Source organism: Oncorhynchus gorbuscha, linkage group LG08 (assembly GCF_021184085.1).
Source record: "Oncorhynchus gorbuscha isolate QuinsamMale2020 ecotype Even-year linkage group LG08, OgorEven_v1.0, whole genome shotgun sequence".
NCBI lineage: Eukaryota > Metazoa > Chordata > Actinopteri > Salmoniformes > Salmonidae > Oncorhynchus > Oncorhynchus gorbuscha.
Window position 1 is genome coordinate 11446247 of NC_060180.1, and position 19622 is coordinate 11465868.

Genomic DNA, 19622 nt, shown 5'->3' on the forward strand with positions numbered 1-19622 from the left:
AAACATTCAGCCCTAGTTCCAAACAAATATAGTTTAAACCCACCCCCACCCCCTGATAATGACACATTTCACTTGAATATGGGAATGAGTACGACTTGATAATAGCAGAGGCAAATGTCAAGACAACTAAAATATCTTCACATCTAGATATACAGGTGTTAATAAGCAACTTATAAGTAAATTCAAGCAGTAGTTTTCCCAGGATTTCTCACTTTAGGAAAACAAGCATGTAAGAAATGCCCCTTAACACCTCTTGGGGCTAGGGGGCAGAATTTTCACTTTTGGATAAATAGCATGCCTAATTTCATTTTCTTCCCTCTCTCTGTTCCCTGACATGTCCTTGCCCAGGGATATTTCTTAGGAACCTGTTTTCAGTTCCTACCGCTTCCACTGGATGTCACCAGTCTTTGGAATTTGTTTGAGGTTATTCATTTGTGCAATGAAGAAGTAGGCCAACTAGAAACTGGGTACATTTTTGTGAGTTGCGCAAGATGTGAAAAGTGGCGCTGGTTTGTTTTCATTCCTGTATTGAACACAGATTGCCCCGTCTACAATTTGATCGATTATTAACGTTTAAAAATACCCTAAGTTGTATTACAAATGTAGTTTGAAATATTTTGGCAAAGTTTATAGGCAACTTTTGAAATATTCTGTAGTGACGTTGCGTTTTTTGTAAGCTGTTTTTTTTCTGGGACAAACATGCTTTATAAATGGACATTTTGGATATATATGGACAAAATTAATCGAACAAAAGGACCAATTGTGATGTTTAAGAAGCTCGTCAAAGGTAATGCATGTTTTATATTTTATTTCAGCGTTTTGTGTAGCGCCTGCAGGGTAGAAATAAGCTAACCCCTTTGTTTACTTCTGGTGCTATCATCAGATAATAGCTTCTTATATGCTTTCGTCACTACACTACACTGCAGTACACAGATCCTATAGCCTCATATTTATTTTACCTTTATTTAAATAGGCAAGTCAGTTAAGAACAAATTCTTATTTTCAATGACGGCCTAGGAACAGTGGGTTAACTGCCTTGTTCAGGGGCAGAATGACAGATTTTTACCTTGTCAGCTCGGGGATTTGATCGTGCAACGTTTAAGTTACAGGTCCAATGCTCTAACCGCTAGGCTACCTGCCATCCCAATCTATAAGCATATCATGCAATTGTGTGACAGGAAAAACAATATATTTTATAGTGGTGAAATATACTAGTATTGAGCCCAAACAAGTACTGTTAGCCTTGAAAGAAAAATATATACCCCTTTGTCCATCTAAGCATAAAAATCCACCATGTATGCAACCTTCGTACAGAAGAGTAAGGTTGAGTTGGTCAAATTGGTAGACCAGTACAATGGAAACCTTACACACATAGAAATTAAACACTAATTGACCATCCTCTCTCTCCCTACTCCTCTCTTTCACTCTGCATACAGTATAAGTATAGACTGAATATGTTGAATAATCCCTGGATGGCATTTCTTCGAACATATCCAGCCAGAGGTGTAATCCATAATGAGGTTTTGAATGTAGGCATTCTATAGTAGCACCTACTCAAACATTCCACAATATAATAATGAGACTTTTAAAATGAAGTACCTGAACTAGGTTCTGGGCGATATGGAGAATAATTCATCATAGTTATCAATATTATTGACTGTTGATGATAATCATTTATATGAAATATGATCTGAATATAAAATTTGCATTTCTATTGAACAAGGATTGGTGGCACACCTTGCTCCAATTTGGTGTCCACAGCCCAGCCCTATTAGATACCATAGTCCAATACAGGTACCTTTCACAGACAACAGAGCCAGATAACTACACATTAATAATACTTCAAAAGGCAGGCAATGAAAGCCCCTATCCTCAAACACACACAGCACAGATGTGTGTTTCTGTGGTCGTATGCAATTACTGCTTGGTGGCACATGGTTTGTTTCCAAATGTCAAGGATTCTATTTGAACTAGCCAACTATGGAACCTGGCAATCTCCTGAGGGCCCTCCCAGCATTCTTTTGATTATATTCAATTTGGGGAAGAAGCCATGGGGGATTTACTGTATAGTAGGACTAAGTGTGTGTGTGTGTTGGTTCTTCTAACATTGTGGGGACCTAAAATTCCCAAAAGTCCCCACAAAGATAGTAAAACAAGAGAAATTCTCCCTCGTGGGGACATTTCCCATGTCCCCACCAGGACAGAGGCTATTGTAAGCTTAGGGGTTAGGTTTAGGGTTAGGGTTAGGAGTTATGTTTATGGTTTGGGTTAAGGTTAGGGTAATGGTTATGTTTAGGGGAAAATAGGATTTTGAAAGGAAATTCATTTTAGGTACCGACGAAGATAGAAGAAGAAAACGTGTGGTGTGTGCAAGAGAGTGTGTGTGTAATGCAATGTAATGGTATATAATGTAATATAATGGTATATAATGTAATGGTAAATAATGGAATGGTATATAATGGAATGGAATGGTATGTACACACTTAATGTCCCTTTGTTCATCAAATCTGATCTTTTTAAATAAAGGATCTTTACATACAAATTTGAATTGGCTGGGGCCTTAGCTCTGTCACTAGAGAGTTGAAAGACGGAGAGAAAGAACATTATGCCAGTTTCTCTTTCTCTCTCTTTACTAAAGCAGCTGGTTTTGACAAGCAGCCTTTAGTGTAGGACCTAGAGGCCCTTCTGTGATGATTAAACTACCATGTAACGTGTGTGTGTATATATGTATGTATGTATGTATGTATGTATGTATGTATGTATGTATGTATGTATGTATATATATATATATTTGTTTATTTATTTATGCATCGTCAAGTAATCTCAAAGCTAACATACACAACAGGGTCTGTATCATCAGCATAAACACAATGTGACAGGATGTCATCATAACCATTCAAGACGGTTCATTACTATTCATAACCGAGGACATATAAGAGTGTATTACAAAATATGCTATTCAACCGTAATTATACAGCAGATGGATTATAGTGCCTGCATAAGCAAGTACAGAACTCCAATTCCAAGACAACTCAAGGTCAAGGTCGGTGATTCTGGGATATAGGCCTACTATTTATAATACTGCTGCTTCCTGCATCACCATTACTCTGAACAACCATAGGCAATGAGAGCTTTTTTGCTTTCCACTTCTCCGGTCAATGCTAGCAACCCTTTCAAACCTACTTCTGGGTTTCCTTCAACAGAGATTACATGATGAAGAATAAAGGAACATCTATTTTCCAACACAGACTCCAAGAAAATGTTTTATTCTAGGTAACAGCCCAATGTATTAACGAAATTGGTGTTGTATGGCTTACATTTCAAACAAGCTTAAAATCTTTACACCAGGGGGAAAAACTATTTCAAACACCGTGAGTGAAGTTCTGTTCACTGAGGCAAAAATGCTGAAAAACATTATTCTCATACTATCTTTCAGTCACTAAGTCCTAAATCACTCACTCGGCTGAAATTTGCTGTTGTCAACATTTCCACATCATCTAACCAGACAAGGAATTTACTGGAGCCTAGTCTTATGTGCCAATAGCGACACATTGATATCTGTTCTTACAGTAGGTACCGCACGGATATCAAAACAAAATGTAAAGCTTATCAAAGTACAGGGAATAAACTAGGGAAACTGGACAAGGAGACTATTTTGTATTCTCTCCCCATCCACTGCCTTTTTTTGCTGTTCAGCTCTGTATTGATTTCAGAGGTTGCCCTGTTTCCATTTACCCAAGACTCCTTTCATAATGTATAACACCTCTCTGATTCATCCGCCTCTCTTTCCTGCAGCATCTACGGTTTTCATATAAAGGACGTGACACAGAGAGCTATATGCAGGCTGGCTCTCAAGCTGTTTGTCTTTATTGAACCAAAAAAGCATGGCATCTGCCAGTAATAAATATTGGACGGAATGCAAAAAGACAATCATATTTCAGTAACGACTAGCTTCTCCTCCCTAGGGAGATTTTCTTTTATCCCTTCATATTCATGACGCATAATGTAGCCACCATGATTCAATGGGCTCCAATCAAGTATTGACTCGCCTCTTCACAACAACCCATAATATCAGTTGCATCAAAACATTTCCTGGTTTAGATCAGCCTTAAGATAACTATTAGTCGCCGTTATATTCACAAGGCATATCTGTAAAGCCTTCAAAGGGAATGGTATTCTCACAAAAGGGCACAAACGCCCAGAGGAAATGTTCTATTAAAACTGTATGAAGGAAGGACAGCAGAGGGCTGCTCTCTCTGCAAGTTGGTTCCTGTTCTTAATTATCTAATGGCACTAAAGTGCCTCTTTCTGTTCTATTTTTTGGGGGGATTGGGGGGAGGGGAGGGAGGGGAGGGTGTCCTGAAACAAAAAAGAAACGTTTATATAATTTTCACCTCAATTTATTCAAGTGTGCTGCGCAAGAATTTAGGCCAGCTATATGCGTACAGAAAAAAAACGCAGCACAATTGCTCTGAACACTTCTTAATTTGGTTCCAGATGTTCTCACAGTTTGCACTGAAACATTGCAATAAACGACATTTTCAAAAACATACCCCCATTTCAAATGGTTTAGAAAAAAACAAGAGCACTTTCCCTGAGTTGATTTATGTGATTCTATTACATTAAACATTCCTTCCCCTAAGCGGGCTCTGCTCCCTAGCAACAAGCGCTAGCAGCTCTAATGTCATTGGCATGGGGCCAGTGTAAGCTGTCTGTGTTATTGATTGCTAGATTGAAAAGTTTGCATTTAATAGGCTCTGTAATACATGATAAAATTATTCAGAGCTCCTTGTGCCAAATTGGTTCCTTTGACTATCAAAGACTATGGCGGTTACAAACAAGGCAGCATCCCAATGTTCCAGAGGTCTTTTAAGCCTGAACCAAATTATAGCTTCAACCCTGCATCACCACAATCATACTCCAAACATGAGACCCATAATTGTATATACCAGCGAGGTATTACTGGTAGGAACAAGAAAGTCGACTTAGACAAGCAGAAACAGAGATTTTACAGAACTGACAGTCAATAGCTATTGTCTGTGGTAAACAGGCCTCAACATTGCACCTTGTTCTTTGTTTTATTCATCCAGAGAGATTAATGGCTCTGTTTGCCTTTCCCAATCTAGATACTGCACTGTTGCGCTACTCCTCATTCACAAATTATTAACAGTGGCCAGGCTGTTACATAGAAAACCTTGCCCAAAGGAGATTTTCAGTGTAAATGACTAGTTCTGAGGATGAAAAGAAGGTCAGGGGAAATCTGAGGCATTTAATTCCACTATTTCTATGTCTAAATCTAAAGGCCTTTTCTCCCATAAGATAATATACAATCTCTTCTGATGGACCGACCTTTCCATTTGTCACGCGGCGTTGTTCGACACAAACTCAATTGAGCAGCTGTGATCTTGGATCATAAAGATTATGACTGAGTTCCTGGCCTGTACATTCTCTGTGCATTCTGGAATAAAATGGATGTGATGTTTCCTTTAAATGTACCTTTAATGGGACACAGAGTTCCCACTTTAGTCAAGGTTTACATGGGAAGGGTAGAAAACTATTCATCTGAAGATTGGGAATTGGGTCAGAGGGAATTACATGTCATTCCTGACGAAACTTGCTGTGTATATTTCCTCAAAGCCCCCCATTGTAAATCATGGCAGACCACTGAGGGGATACAGACATAGAAAGGAACATGATTTAATATGTTTCAGTTAAGGACAGAAAGGAAAGGGGAGAAAACAACAGGCTATTCAGGACATGCATGTTTCCCATTCTAAGGACTATAATGAGAGAGGACTGGGTGGGGCTGTCACTCAACAGAGCCCATTGTGAATTCCTGTCATTATGTAAGAACCTCTCATGTCAGCAGATCTGTACAGGGAAGCTTAAAATAAACAGTAAATAGGCTAAGCCAACTGGACCTATTTAAATAATTACATCCAGTACAATGAACAATTTACATGGATTAATGTAAGAACAACTACTGGAACATTTATTTCTACTAATGGAATAATGACATTAGCGCCATATTGACGAAACAGGTTTTTGTGTACCCCAAAAACCTTGAAGCGTTACATTTTAAAATATCCTATTAGCCCGTCTGTTCAAATTGATGTGTAACACAACGCACAAATAAAACTGACAAACTTCCTCAAAAGATCCACTATCTCTGCCTCAAAGAAACTGTTAACTTTTTAATGAGTTTTCACAAACATGACTGGGGGAAATGGTGGAGAGTAACAGAGCTGCTGAATAATACGGATTTACCAAGTGGCCAACACACAAAGGACGGAAATGAAATAACTGCCAGGACAACAGGACGGAAAACAGTCTATGAACTAGCCCTGTGCCTTTCTTTGTTCTTACGGGGAGAAGTATCATACTTTTTAAGAAACCAAAAAAAAATTCTCAAACTGTCCAAAAGTACTTCCCGAATTGGGTGATATTTTCCTCATGCAATGTAAGTCTTGTATGCGAAAACTAACCGTGCAATTTAAAATATGCACATTATTCAAGACGATGTGCGAATACTGCAACTTGTGATTTATGTTGAAACTTTTTTTTAAACAATGTCAGTGGAAAGGCAATCATTTAACCTGAGTTTGACAGCCCTAATAACCCCCCACTGACAACAATTACATTGTTCCTATGCAGTGAATATGAATGGTAAAGCTGTTTTTGCAGTATGGGTTGCCCGCAGTGCAGATCTGATTGAATTCCAGGCTGTAGCTGTAATGTGCACAAAAAGACTGCAACTGGAGCAGCTTGAAATGCATTCATAACACAGATGGACTAATATATGTTCTCATGAAATATTCAAGGACATTATGGTGGGATGATTGGCTGGCAATAAAAACTAAAGGGTAAGGCATACTGACTCAACAAGCCTTGGCAACCTATCTAATAAAAGCCACATTGTTTATTCGCAAGCAAAATGAATGCCCCCAGGTTGAAATTAATAATGTCACTATGATGGCTTTAAGAGAAGGGTATGTGTGTGGGTGGGTGTCTGAGTATTTGGGTCTGTCTGTGCGTCCATGTTGATGTCTATTTTTATAGTTTTTTTTCTGTTCAACTTTAACAAAACTAATCCAATCAAGGCAACCAGATTAGGGAATATTTTAATGGAATAATGCTCCCTCTATGTCACTAGCATAGCGTGTGAGTGTTATACTAGCTGTTTGGGATGCCTTTTATGTTCTAGGAGAGGTCACATCAATAACAAGTCTGTTGTTTCAGAGCCAGTTAATGGACAGACAAAACCCTTCACTTCCTCTGTGAGGTCACCCCTGGGATCCAAACTCATTGTTTAACAATCCACCAGCAAAGCCTCTCACCCCCTGGAGCACACAGGCAAAAAAACAGCTGGAAATTACACAAATATTATCTGACATTTTGAAAGGACTAAATTACTAAACCGTTTTTGCCATCGGAATCCAAATTTGATTACAAAGCACATGCCTGCTAGGACGTGTTTTTCTGGCCCATTCAAATTCCAGGCATGCTCAAACGCTCCCCACATCTAATAGATTTTTCCACCCCGCCACACAATTTACTGCTTACACGTTTAGAATTTTTTGGCTTCCGGCCAAACTTCAGTCAAGGGAATTAATGATATGAGCAGATCAGTGAGGGAAAAACAGCTTGTGATTCTCTCTCCAACAGGTCTGAAAATAATGAAGAGAACATGCCCATAAACCAAAACCCATTGCTATCAGAGTCACACAATCAATAGAACACTCCATTGAATTACTTCAAAAGCTTTGGATAGTTCCAAGAATTAGTTTGAGGAAATTGCATATGACAAAGGGAGCGTACAGCAGCTATCGGATTAATACACAGTTGAATGAAGAATATGCTTTACAACAAGACATTCTTTCATTTCAAATCCATGCCTTTGTCTATCGGATCACAAAATATTTTTCATGGTCGGTTTTCGACCATAGTATAATAGAAAAGCAACATCAACTACAATCATATGTATATTGCCAGGATAACTCAACCCAGTGAAAGAAATCTGTTTTCTATTCTCTTTATCATTCTGTGGGTCTGTGTCAGCATAAATAATTTGGTGAACTCTGAAAGATGCTGCGAAGGTTATAATCCATCGACTGCGTCAATTTAAAATATTCCACTGAAACATTTTCTGAAGATTGCCAGTGGCTGCATCTGGACAGACATAAATAATGTATACTGCGTTATGCACTGGATTCATTATATTTCTATGGGGCACCTGTGAAACATACCATATTCATTCTAGTAGGAATGTATATGTTGGCACAGTGTTGTTAACTAGAAAGCAGCATGGTTTAATTTGCTTCCTGTAAATCATTTCATCATCGACCTCCAGCTAGGTGAGAAGTAAGAGAGGGGGGTAGAGAGAGTCAAAAATGTGACCTTGCACAATCCCTGTCATCATGTCACAGCACAAATCTTGCTGGGGAAAGGAGCGGCAGTTGTGAATGATGAATCATGACTAATGATCCACACATGTTCTCTCTTTCTTCTTGCTCTCTATCTCTCTCTCTCGAAAGCAAGTCTAAAAAGCAGTAGAGATGTTCTATGTGCTATATTTCTATGCTTCCCGTTCTTAAGTTTTGCTTTTGCGTCTTTTACTTTCAGTTTTGTACACCAGCTTCAAACAGCTGAAAATGCTATATTTTTGTTTATGGAAAATATATTTCACAGCAGTTGAGATGGTACTATGATGCTCTACACCTACACTTTACTTGCTTTATTTGTCACAGAAACTGAAATTAGGCGAACTATTCAAATTTTTTTCAACCAGGAAATGGTAGGAACATACAATAGATGGCTTGATGCAGATATTGATGTCACAGTTATATACTCTAAGTAAAAAAGCTCTAATGTAAAAAGACAACATCTAAAGCCATATGTCTTTTGCCAGATGTCCTTTACGGTAGAGAGCCCATATCACATTATTCTTGTAACAACACAATGAGGTTGCTCCTATGTCTATCTTCCATAGAAAATAGGTCTTGATCAGATAGAACACAGGTGGTCCGTTCAACATCAGATTATATTCTTACAATCTCTGTATTCCTCACTGTATTACACAACATCTCTCCGTTTCCTGTCCAGTCCACTGGAATAGAACAACACATTTTGACCGGCCAAAAATTGGGACAGTTCTATTAGGGACGGATGAAATGAATGTAAACTTTCCCTGCTAAAGTGGCATGGTGGAATTGGTTTATTTACAGCTGCAGGTCCAGATAAGTGTAATATTGCTCAGCACTCTAGAATGTGGAGAGCCTTGAAAACAGTTCATTCTTCCTCAAGATGGCACTTGAATTATAACAGCAATCTCAACTCGCTTCACACTGTTAAAAATCACTGGTCGATGCGGCGCTATAGCTAGCAGGCAAGGCAAGGGCACTCTTTCTCTAATTAATGACAGTGGAGACCTCTGTTTCCCTATCCTCTGTGAACAGAGCATGTAGCTTAGTTACTATAATATCACATCATATAATTCACATAAAGAACAATAGCACTGTGATCCTGCTATTCATGACACATTTGTAGAGAGCATTTTTTATGCTTTCCATGCACTGTACTTCTCATTGGCTGTCTGCCAGGAAACATTAGGAAACACTCACGTAAAAAAATGCCTCCCTTAATAACAATAGCACACTGTACTACCCTTTAATGCACAATTGATTTATATGTAACCTCTGGCAGTATCCTGTTTTTTTAATGAATAAATGGCTCAGATATCCAAGATCCAGAGAGGACATCCTCGTGTTTATAACAACAATTAGCTAACAGATCATTAATGTTATGAGTAGAACTGAGAAGGCAGGAAAGCTCTTCCCGACAATAAGAAACTCATTGGGTTATAAATGATCGTTTCCCAAAAAATGTGAATAATGATTCAGAAGCTCTAACAAAACCTACAAGGAAAGCGGCAGGACACTCAATGAACACTTGCAAAATCTCTTTAATTCATATTTAATTTCAATCATCAGTTCATCACAGCTATATTGCTATCCAAACCAAAGCTCATTGGAATAGCGTGTCCTTGTTGAATGATCCCTCTCTTATCGTTAGAGAGACAACGGCAAGCTGGCAGGGGTGGGAACACATGCCACAGGGCTAGGGCTGCTGGTGCCCTGCCAGGGGAGTTCTGCTGACAAGGCACATTCAGCAGGCAGCCAGGGAGATACTCCACTGGAGGGACAAGTGCATTTACACACAGCCTGATGGAGTCATTAACGGCCACATCACTCATTAGCATCATACAGCCACAGAGAATATTAGAAGGTGACGAGACTGACTGACATCAAATAAATCTATACAGCTGTTTTTATCCCTCCGTTATTTCCTGTTATGACTAATACACAATCACTACACACACACACACACACATATACATAGAGAAGCACTGACACACATGCATACACACGCACACACTGACACACACTTGCGCACACACACTATTGATTCCTCATGTCGTAGAACGACAAAGCGGCCATTATTGATTCTCCAATCCACTTTCTCTTTAGAATCTAACAATATAGAGTGTATTCAAGGGCAATATAACACTCAAAGGCAAAACCAAGCAAGCTCTGCAGCTACTAAAGGATTTATGAATCATCCACAACCCCCAAACAATAACAACTATCAATAACACATTCTGAAGGGGCCTTTTCTCTATTTTGTTGCTTGTTTCAGTCATTCTCTAGTCAAATGTTTTTTTGGTAATGGAAAAATTATTTATTGCAAAACATTACAGCAGTATCTCTAGAAAGTGCCAAGAATATGGTGATGATGTTGGGCCCAATCCCAAATTGATACAACTATGTGTGACTATACCTTATATCTTGTATTGATGTCAATGGGAGATTTTTGCAAAAAAAGTTGAAGTTATCTGTAGTCAGTATTCTGTTAACTACGAATAAAAAGAGAAACCCAAATAGAAAAATATGAAATTGGAGTTAGAGAAGGCTGTATGTGTCATTAACATTCTATGACAATGTTGCTGCTTCACTATCATCTGAAGGGGGGGGAACATAGTTATTCAAAGGGAATATTAAGTCCTTCACATTTCTTTTGTTAAATAAACCCTTTTTTTTATATCAGCAAGGCTTAGCATGACTCATCAGCTTCCTTCATATCTTGTGATTCGTGTTATTTTCACTGCAGCAGTGAAATACCACAATGCAGCTATCAAATACCTCAACGACATTAATGGTACAAATTAAGGATGCCAGAGGTTTGAGGCAATTATACAGGAATGTACATGCAATTATAACAGTAACATGAGCAAAAATAAATGCATAATGAAAAATGTTTGATTGGTCATAAATGTGTTAGTGCATTCATGTGCTTCTAACAGTGATGTGTAATCCAAACTGGTAACTATTTTATACAAAGCGTTCATCTATAAGAAGCTTATAAGTATTAACAAATAGTTAAAATTCCATGTATAACTGAAACGTTATGGTCAGAATTCTAGTACTTATTCTGACTACTCATAGACAGACAAACAAAATAGCTTGAGAGACAGGAAAGCAGTTGCCCTCACCCAATTGAGCCCTCTCCCTTTGGATGTCTCTGAAGTTGAGGCCGCTGGTGAAGGTGCTCTCCCTGTATCTGTGGAGGGCATCTCTGCGCCCATTGGCACCCAGCTCCCTCAGGACAGAGGGCTTCAGAGGCGCTGCCCGCAGTCCGTGGGACCATCCCGAAAACTCTGGGACTGTCCACTTCACCAGGTCTTCCAACCGAACGATCACCTTCTCTGACACAGCAATGACCTCGTGCTATAAGACAGAGAAGAGAAGGAGGGCAGGGAGTGTGAGGTCAGGGGGGAAACCAATTACAGGGATATGTCAATTCATAACACCATCTTAAGACTATTATACGAGTTACTATTAGAGATGGGGTCATACAGGATCTTAATTTGAGCCAGGAACCAGGAGCCAGGAAGATAATCTTGCAGCAACAGGAATGTGAATTATCATTATATTATAATTGACTTATTTGTAGGTGTTGATACATTTTTAAATAGGGAAAATCAAGTCTGAAATTTAAAAGTGGAAATTACAAAGCCTTTTTGAAACCTCTAATACACTACAAGTTGTACATCGCCTGTGATCAAATTAAGATCCCACATCTGCAGCTTGCCATGGTAACCAGGGTGAACTTTTCTAAGCAACCTTTTGTTCAAATGTAATACTCTAGAGAGTCTACAACCCTTGAACAAGTTGTGTTCCTGGTTCTTTCAACCCTTTGAGGAAAACTAAAATAACTTTTTTTGATCTATCCCTTTTGAGGAATTGCAACTCCAATGGAAAAATTGTGGCATAGAAATGTTGAAATGTGGTTCCATTTTTAGGAGTAATGGGCTTGTTATCCGGCCGGAGTGGTAGGAGATTGTTATTAAGCTGCAGAATCTGGAGGACAGATGTGTCCATCTGGAGAAACACGCTTTTTAACGTTTACCTTGCAACAGTCTGTACACCTCTCCCCTGAAGCAACCTTTAAAGGGATAGTTCAGGATTTTGGCAAGGAAGCCCTTTGTCAACTTATCCAGAGTCAGATGATCTTTTGGATACCATTTTTATGTATCTGCGTCCAGTATGAAGGAAGTTAGAAGCAGTTTCGCGAGCCAATCATAACTAGCGGTAGCATAATGACTGGAAGTCTACTGTATTTCCCAAAGATTTTCTGCCATTGCACTAATGATTGTTAGCAATTGCGCTAACGCTAGTTAGCAACTTCATTCAAACTACACGCAGAGACATAACAATGGTATCCACAAGTTAATCTGACTCAGATAAAGGGCCTCATTGCCAAAATCCCGAACTATCCCTTTAAGCATTCACACGCACACACACACATACAGTGACTTTATTACGTTTCATACAGAGTAAATTTGCACAATGCCAGTTCCACACCGCTAGCAAAACTGAGTTAATCAAAACCAAAGCTGTAAATAAGAAAATCTGCGATGGTTAGCTTCTTATATCTGTGTCTTCTTAGTAAACGCAAACATAAACATGGTTATATAAAGTCCTATAATGTGCTGTCAAGTGGTGGTTGAAACTGTTTGCTGGCATCATGACTGTCTTCTTATTAAAAGGAAGACATTTAAATAACATTGAACTCCATTTAAGTACCAATCAACAGCAGACAGTAGAAATTGTTAAGCAGTGATGCCTGCAGCCAAAAACATCCTCTGGAATTCTTCTTGTGCTTTGATACAGTTGACTAAGTAAACATACTAAACTGGTAACTCATAGGAGTATACATTATATTTAATACTACGTTACTCAGAAGATTTCACAATGGATTTTCGAAAGTTAACATCTTAGGTCTTGAATGAGTGTCTTCATAACATACCGTATAGCAACGGTTCCCAAACCTTTCTGGCCCGCGACCCCATTTTGATATTTTAAAAAGTCTGCAACCCAACCATGTAAAAATAAGTTATGTAATCAACGGCCAATATTTAATTGGGCCATGACAGTCTATTACAAATCAGTCTGACAGTATTTTTGACAGGATTTCAACATGAAGACGATATGGTTTGAAGTGACTGAAATAGATCAGAAAGGTATCGGGAAGTTCAGAAGATCATCAGGCAAAAATGTATGATCTGTGTAGAAGTCTGATGGTCTGATTTAGTGCCTGGTCTCGTCCACTCGGTTCTAACGGCTTGTGGGCATACTAGAGGGGAAAAGTATGTTCATACGTGAGAGTCTTATCTTTCAGTGAAGGGGTCATAATATTTTGTAGTTTAATAAACTCAAAAGATAGAGCCACATTTGTAGGAAGAAAACAGAAACCGCTCTGTTTATTACAACCACATCTAGCAGCTACCGTTCTATGAACCAAGCGCAAAATGTATCTCGAAACCCCACTTTCAAATCAGACGACCCCTAGTTTAGGAAACCCTGCTGTATAGTTTCCCCACAGAAAGAAACATTTAAACTGCATGTTTCCCAAACATCATTCAATTGTATGTGACGTGTGGGTGTCAAACTATCCTGTTTTGTGATGTGTTTTACTTGAATGCAACAGGTGATTGTCATTCAACAGCTGTCATGACATTATATTATGAGTTCAAAAACACAACACCCATTTAAATGCAGTGAAACACCCACACTGAGTTACCATAAAGAGTTAAGGTACTGATAGTGGAAGGAAGTGGAAGATAAAACCACCAAGCTGCATATAGGTCAGAGGTCTCTGTAGGCTACCAATGGGAAGATGTGACACTTCAAATAAAACAATTCACAAGAGAGATTGTTGCTATATCATTTTTGCAGACTGCAAATAAAGGTTGATATTGTGACTTGGCTTACAACAATCTCAGTGGTTTATGGAGCAATAATATTACAATGTGATTTATTACAGGTTCATGATAGTACAGCAAATAGTACAGCAGATATGACCCCTTTTTTACTTTTACAACAAATAATGCATGAGGGCTTATATAACATGTATGGAATGTCAACTGTGTAATTGATAGAAAGGTGTGCTTTTATGACTTAAGATTCAACAATTGTGCTATGATTTCATGATCTCTAAATGTCCATAAAATCCATATTATTCCATATCATTCTGTGAAAAGAGCACCACAGTACTTGAACAGTAAGGGACATTCCTAAATGTCACCATTGTAGGGCAAAGCGGTGCATTTGTTGGACAGGCCTTTCAGTTAAGAGTCAGAGTCTCACAGTCAGCCCCTGTCATGCTGCGAAGGTTTCAGTCTGGTGGCTCAGGGGGTCAACCCAGGAATTCCTTGGGCCAAAAGGAGATTAGTAATTGAGTAATGGACATGGTGACATGAACAATGCTCTTTGGTGCACTAGGCTGAGAGAGTGAAACGCAATATGAGTTCATTATCTTTTCTCCTCAACACTGACCTTGATACAGTGACAAAAACGAAACTCAACCACGTAAAAATGAGCACAGGAGAGGCTAGGGTCTGATGTATTCTACTGAAACTATTTTAAAATAGAACTTGGTTAAATAGTTGTTATATGTTGTCACAATATATATGCCTGCAAGATATTGGCGTTCTGATTTCTGCCATAAACTATAAGCAGCTACTATGTTGTTTTGTACAGTGTGCAATTTCAAAAATACTTTAAACACACACAGAACTGAATACTATTTGACTTATTTTGACTGTGGGGTGTATAACCACAGACTAAATCATATTAGGCTGAAGCAGTGCTATGAGCATTCACTAAAGAATAAAAATATGCTAAGTACATTCTCTGGAAACAGCTCATCTGTGGTTTCAGTCCTCTAAGGTTATAATGATCCACTATAGCTTGGGGCTTTAGAGTCATGCATTATGGGAAATATGTTTGATGTTAAAGTGGTTTGTCAATGACAAGGTGTAAACCAACCCAAAGAGCACCAATTCTTCATGTGTTGAGGGAAAAAACACTGTATATCATTACATATATCACAGAATAGCGGCATATAAGAACACATTTATGTGTATGGAAATAACATAAACCAAAATTATGTGTTTATTTTACTTTGAAGGGCATGACATTCAGTTTAAATTACATTTTAAATTATCCCCAGTATTGCCCTAAAAACTTGACAATAATTTACATGTATTTTCAAAACGCAAAAGGAATTCACTTGAGGGCAACGTTTCTGACTTAATGGCTTGTTCTGCAGTGGGGGGGTATAGTTTTCACCCACCCAAGCCTAAATTACTGACATTGTTGGGTGAATAGGGTGATTTGGTATCGTGCTCACTGACTATTGAGCTATTGGTTGTATATATGGTCTACCAGATAACATAACTGAACAAAAACATTCCTATGGCTAGAATTACTTTTGCAAACATACACCCTCCAGGAAAATCAGAGTAGAAAATAAACAACATATAATCTGATTTCCCTATTTACAGGTCCCCAGCACTCAAACACCACAAGCATGGATTTTTGCCATAAACCAAAGCTGATTCTGGACAGATGCCACCATTTATTTCTACTGAAATCAATACAACTGCTGCAGTCACTGCTCTCATACCTCACTGCTTTGTCATTTACAGGAATAGAGTGGCAAACAAGAAGTGACATCACAGATAATAACAAATTATTAGTGTATGAACAGAAAATACCAGACTACTTGCCAATTGTCTATTGCCACGATGGGTATCTTAAGCAGGACACCAATCAGGCCCAAGCAATTAGCTGTAGCAGCATTGAAATGGTTGTAGCAGTAAGTGTTATCTAAAAAAGCTCTCTTGAAACATGAGCCAAAAAAAGACAGCGTATTGAGCCAACATGTACCGGAGGGGGGCGTTGAGGGTAAGACTTAATACTGTGTCACTGCTTTGCAAGAAGCGGTTCTCAGACCACAGAATGCAGAGACGCAAATAGAGGTTGTATCATAATGGGTGCGCCACATAACACAATGCCTTTATACATAGCATGCGGTCAGTCTTTATGGTGGAGTAGAAGGGTTGTCAGCGAAAGCAAAATGAGCACAGTAGGACATGGGTTTCTCTTGTCCCTGCCTACACTGGGAGGGGCAAAGAGCATACAAATACCCAGGCCTGAGGGGAAATGACATAATATGGTGAGCATTGAACTCAAGAAGGGATATCCAGAGAGATTTATAACCTCCTTTTATCCCACTGAGAAAATGACTTGTTATTGTATTCATGACATGAACACATTTGTGCAGTAGATAAGTAGTCTTACACGTACCCATTAGTCAGAGGCTATAACTACCACGTATATCTTACAAACTGAAAGCTGCCTCGGGCTAAGCAGATTTGCATATTAGGGCAGTCATAAAATAAAGATCATTAACTGACTGGTAATAACTGTAGACAGTTACTTGTTTGAGTGAAATTCCAATGTAATCTTTATAGGGCAATTTGCTGAGAACATCAAGTTTAAAATCACATTTAAGGGGCTCATTGGCATCAACATCACACTTTTAGATGTCATCGTATGTTGTGTCATACTCTACTTCAGCTCTGCTCTAGGCTATTGCTATAACTATCCATTTCCAACTGCCAACACTCTAGAGTCACTCTGTCCTTTGATCTTGGAAGGAGTCAAATAATATTGTCCAGATATCCAATCGTGTGTGATGTTACCACTTTGCAATGCAAATCAGGCTTCTCAAGGGGTGGGGCTGACTTGTCCCTTATTGCACAAGTGTGTTTCTTAATGATGGACTGTGCATGCACTCAAAGTATTTACAAAGTCATTACATTGTGTTAAAGGCTAATGCAAAGTAAGGATTTGGATGATTCTAGTTGAGTGAAGAAAATAAAAGGTTTCAATTACATGTATTCCTAGCAGTGTCCACTATAAGGAAATATGATAGCTACTGTATTACACAACAGGACCATCAGCAGGGGAAAAGTCCGTTTCTATGTTTGCATTGCTAATCAAATACAAACTAGGCTTTGTCCTTCCTAAATGACAAATGCAACCGCTGGCATATTTCATATGACCTCAAAATCAAGTAAGAGCATCGTGAAATGTGTTTCGGTAGAATTGCCTATTTGGGTAGGCTACAGTAGCATATAGCAAATGTTTGATTGTTTTATATACCCCACAATAAATGAATGTACAAAACCAAGATGTGTCGCTCTATGCGGTTATGAAATGTGATACAGGCGTCATATTTAGCCACTTAACAAAATACTTCAGTTAATCATATTGCCAATGGCAACATATCAGACTACAGTAAATGTTGTTTTATAACGCTTTGTCATTTCGACCTGTCCTAATCTCTGGATAAAATGGCAGAACGTTTGAGCTGACAACAATATCATATTGTTAGGAATGCGAATGATTTCATGGAAATTATGCAAATTGAGAACAAGTCAGACGTGCTAGCACTCGTTGTCAATAGGTTGTGTGCGCTTATTCAGCAGCCATTCATATGATATGATGAAAGATTATATTTATGGTGTTGTTGAATCGAGGCGTTTTGATCTCATATGCTTTACCATTTCGCAATTTCAGTCAATATCACCGTTTGACACGCATCATGAAGAAATAAAATGACACAGCCTAGGCGCTGGACTTGTAGGAGATTTTTCTTCCCCTAATACAATTAACGTTATACAGCACACGAGCGTTATTACGCACAGCTGGATACGATTGAACTGCACATTCAGCAGTTACCACAATGAGGAACAAATAGGCTAAGCAGTCAATAACACTGTAATAGACAGACACATTATGCAGTTTGCGATGGATCAATGTGGGTATCACATAATGCATGCACGTTATACAACGAATGACCAAAGAATGCAGAAAATGCCACATCGATGTATCAACAGAATGTTTGAAGGTTATTACCTCTCCATGACTAACTGTCCTTCCCAAGAGAGTATCTTCGGGTAAGAAATAAAGTTTTGAGCTTGATAAAAGTTGCTTAGTAGTTCTTTCCTCCCACAACAGCTGTAGCTCCGCTATGCAAATTGGATCCCCGGGTTTACATCTTACGAAGAAAAAGTCTCCGAGGGACAGAATCCTTGGTTTACCGTCCCGGTGAAATTTAAAAGCCTTGTAGAATATATATGGTCCGTGTAAACCGCAAGACGAGCCTACCCACTGTGGAGAAAATAGCAATAAGCAACTTAATGAATGAGTTATTCATATTCAAAAATGTGGAAACATTGAATGGGACGACATGCGCAATGACTATGGCTTGACAAATCATTAAATTACGCACAAAATACCACCTGCATCTGATTTTAGGACTGATTTAGAACCATGTAACTATATATTTACTTATTCTAATATGATGTAAAAACAGCAAAAACACCAAAGAATTGTAAATGAGCTGCAAACACAAAGGTTTGTCCTCAAATTGATAATATCATGCGAAAATAGAATATGTTGGTGTATGATTATAATGTTACCTTGAGTGAGTTAGGCTCCATCTCGACGTTCTGAATTGATTAAACTCAACACGCTCTCCAAACTTGTTGGCTTGAATGGATTGCCGAAGGTCCTGTAAGAACCCTGTATTTATTTTAAGTTTAAAAGCTCTTTGTGGATAATATTAAAACACTTACAAAAATATTTAGTTGCTCCGCAATTACCAAATGCATGGCTTTTGTTGCTGTGCATACATTAAGCTAATAAGAATCAACATTAGATATTATTGTGCCCATAAATCGTCCCTTTTCAATCAGGAAAACCACCTATGTCCATTAATATCATTTGAATTCGACAAAAATAACTACGATATTAACACTGCATCAGTCTGATAATTTCTCAATAGTGTATTTAAGTTATGTGCAATGGAAAAAGATTGTGTTACCTTATAATTTTTAAGAAATCTATTTGAATGTCTATCTCTTCCAGGACCTGTGTAAAGATCGTTTGTATGAAAGAACATTTCTCACAGTAATGATACAAGGGCGCTCGCTCTGGATTCCTCAAAGAAACACTCTGAACTAGTTAAAAAAGCTATCAAACGTTTTCTCTAAGGTAGTCTAATGTGGGAACAAAGTCGTTCGGTTGTGCTCTCGAACGAAGTAGCCTATAAATAATAAGTGACAAGTGTTCAAAGACAAATTTGGCCGAGTTGGTAAATCCTAGCGTCACGAGTGCCTACGGACATTTATGAAGCATGCCATTATACTG

The 19622-nt window shown here is 38.5% G+C and overlaps 1 protein-coding gene across 1 annotated transcript in view; it reads right to left on the reverse strand.

Annotated features, from left to right (window-relative positions):
- Positions 1 to 18947, reverse strand: part of LOC124041194 (AT-rich interactive domain-containing protein 5B-like) — a 64675-nt gene extending 45728 nt beyond the window's left edge. The window contains exons 1-3 of the mRNA XM_046358467.1: positions 18893 to 18947; positions 18327 to 18581; positions 11549 to 11783 (exon numbers count right to left, since the gene is read on the reverse strand). Of these exons, the coding sequence (XP_046214423.1) occupies positions 11549 to 11783; positions 18327 to 18581; positions 18893 to 18913 (511 nt within the window). The 5' untranslated portion in view covers positions 18914 to 18947. The remainder of the gene's footprint in view (positions 1 to 11548; positions 11784 to 18326; positions 18582 to 18892) is intronic.
- Positions 18948 to 19622: the final 675 nt, after the last annotated feature.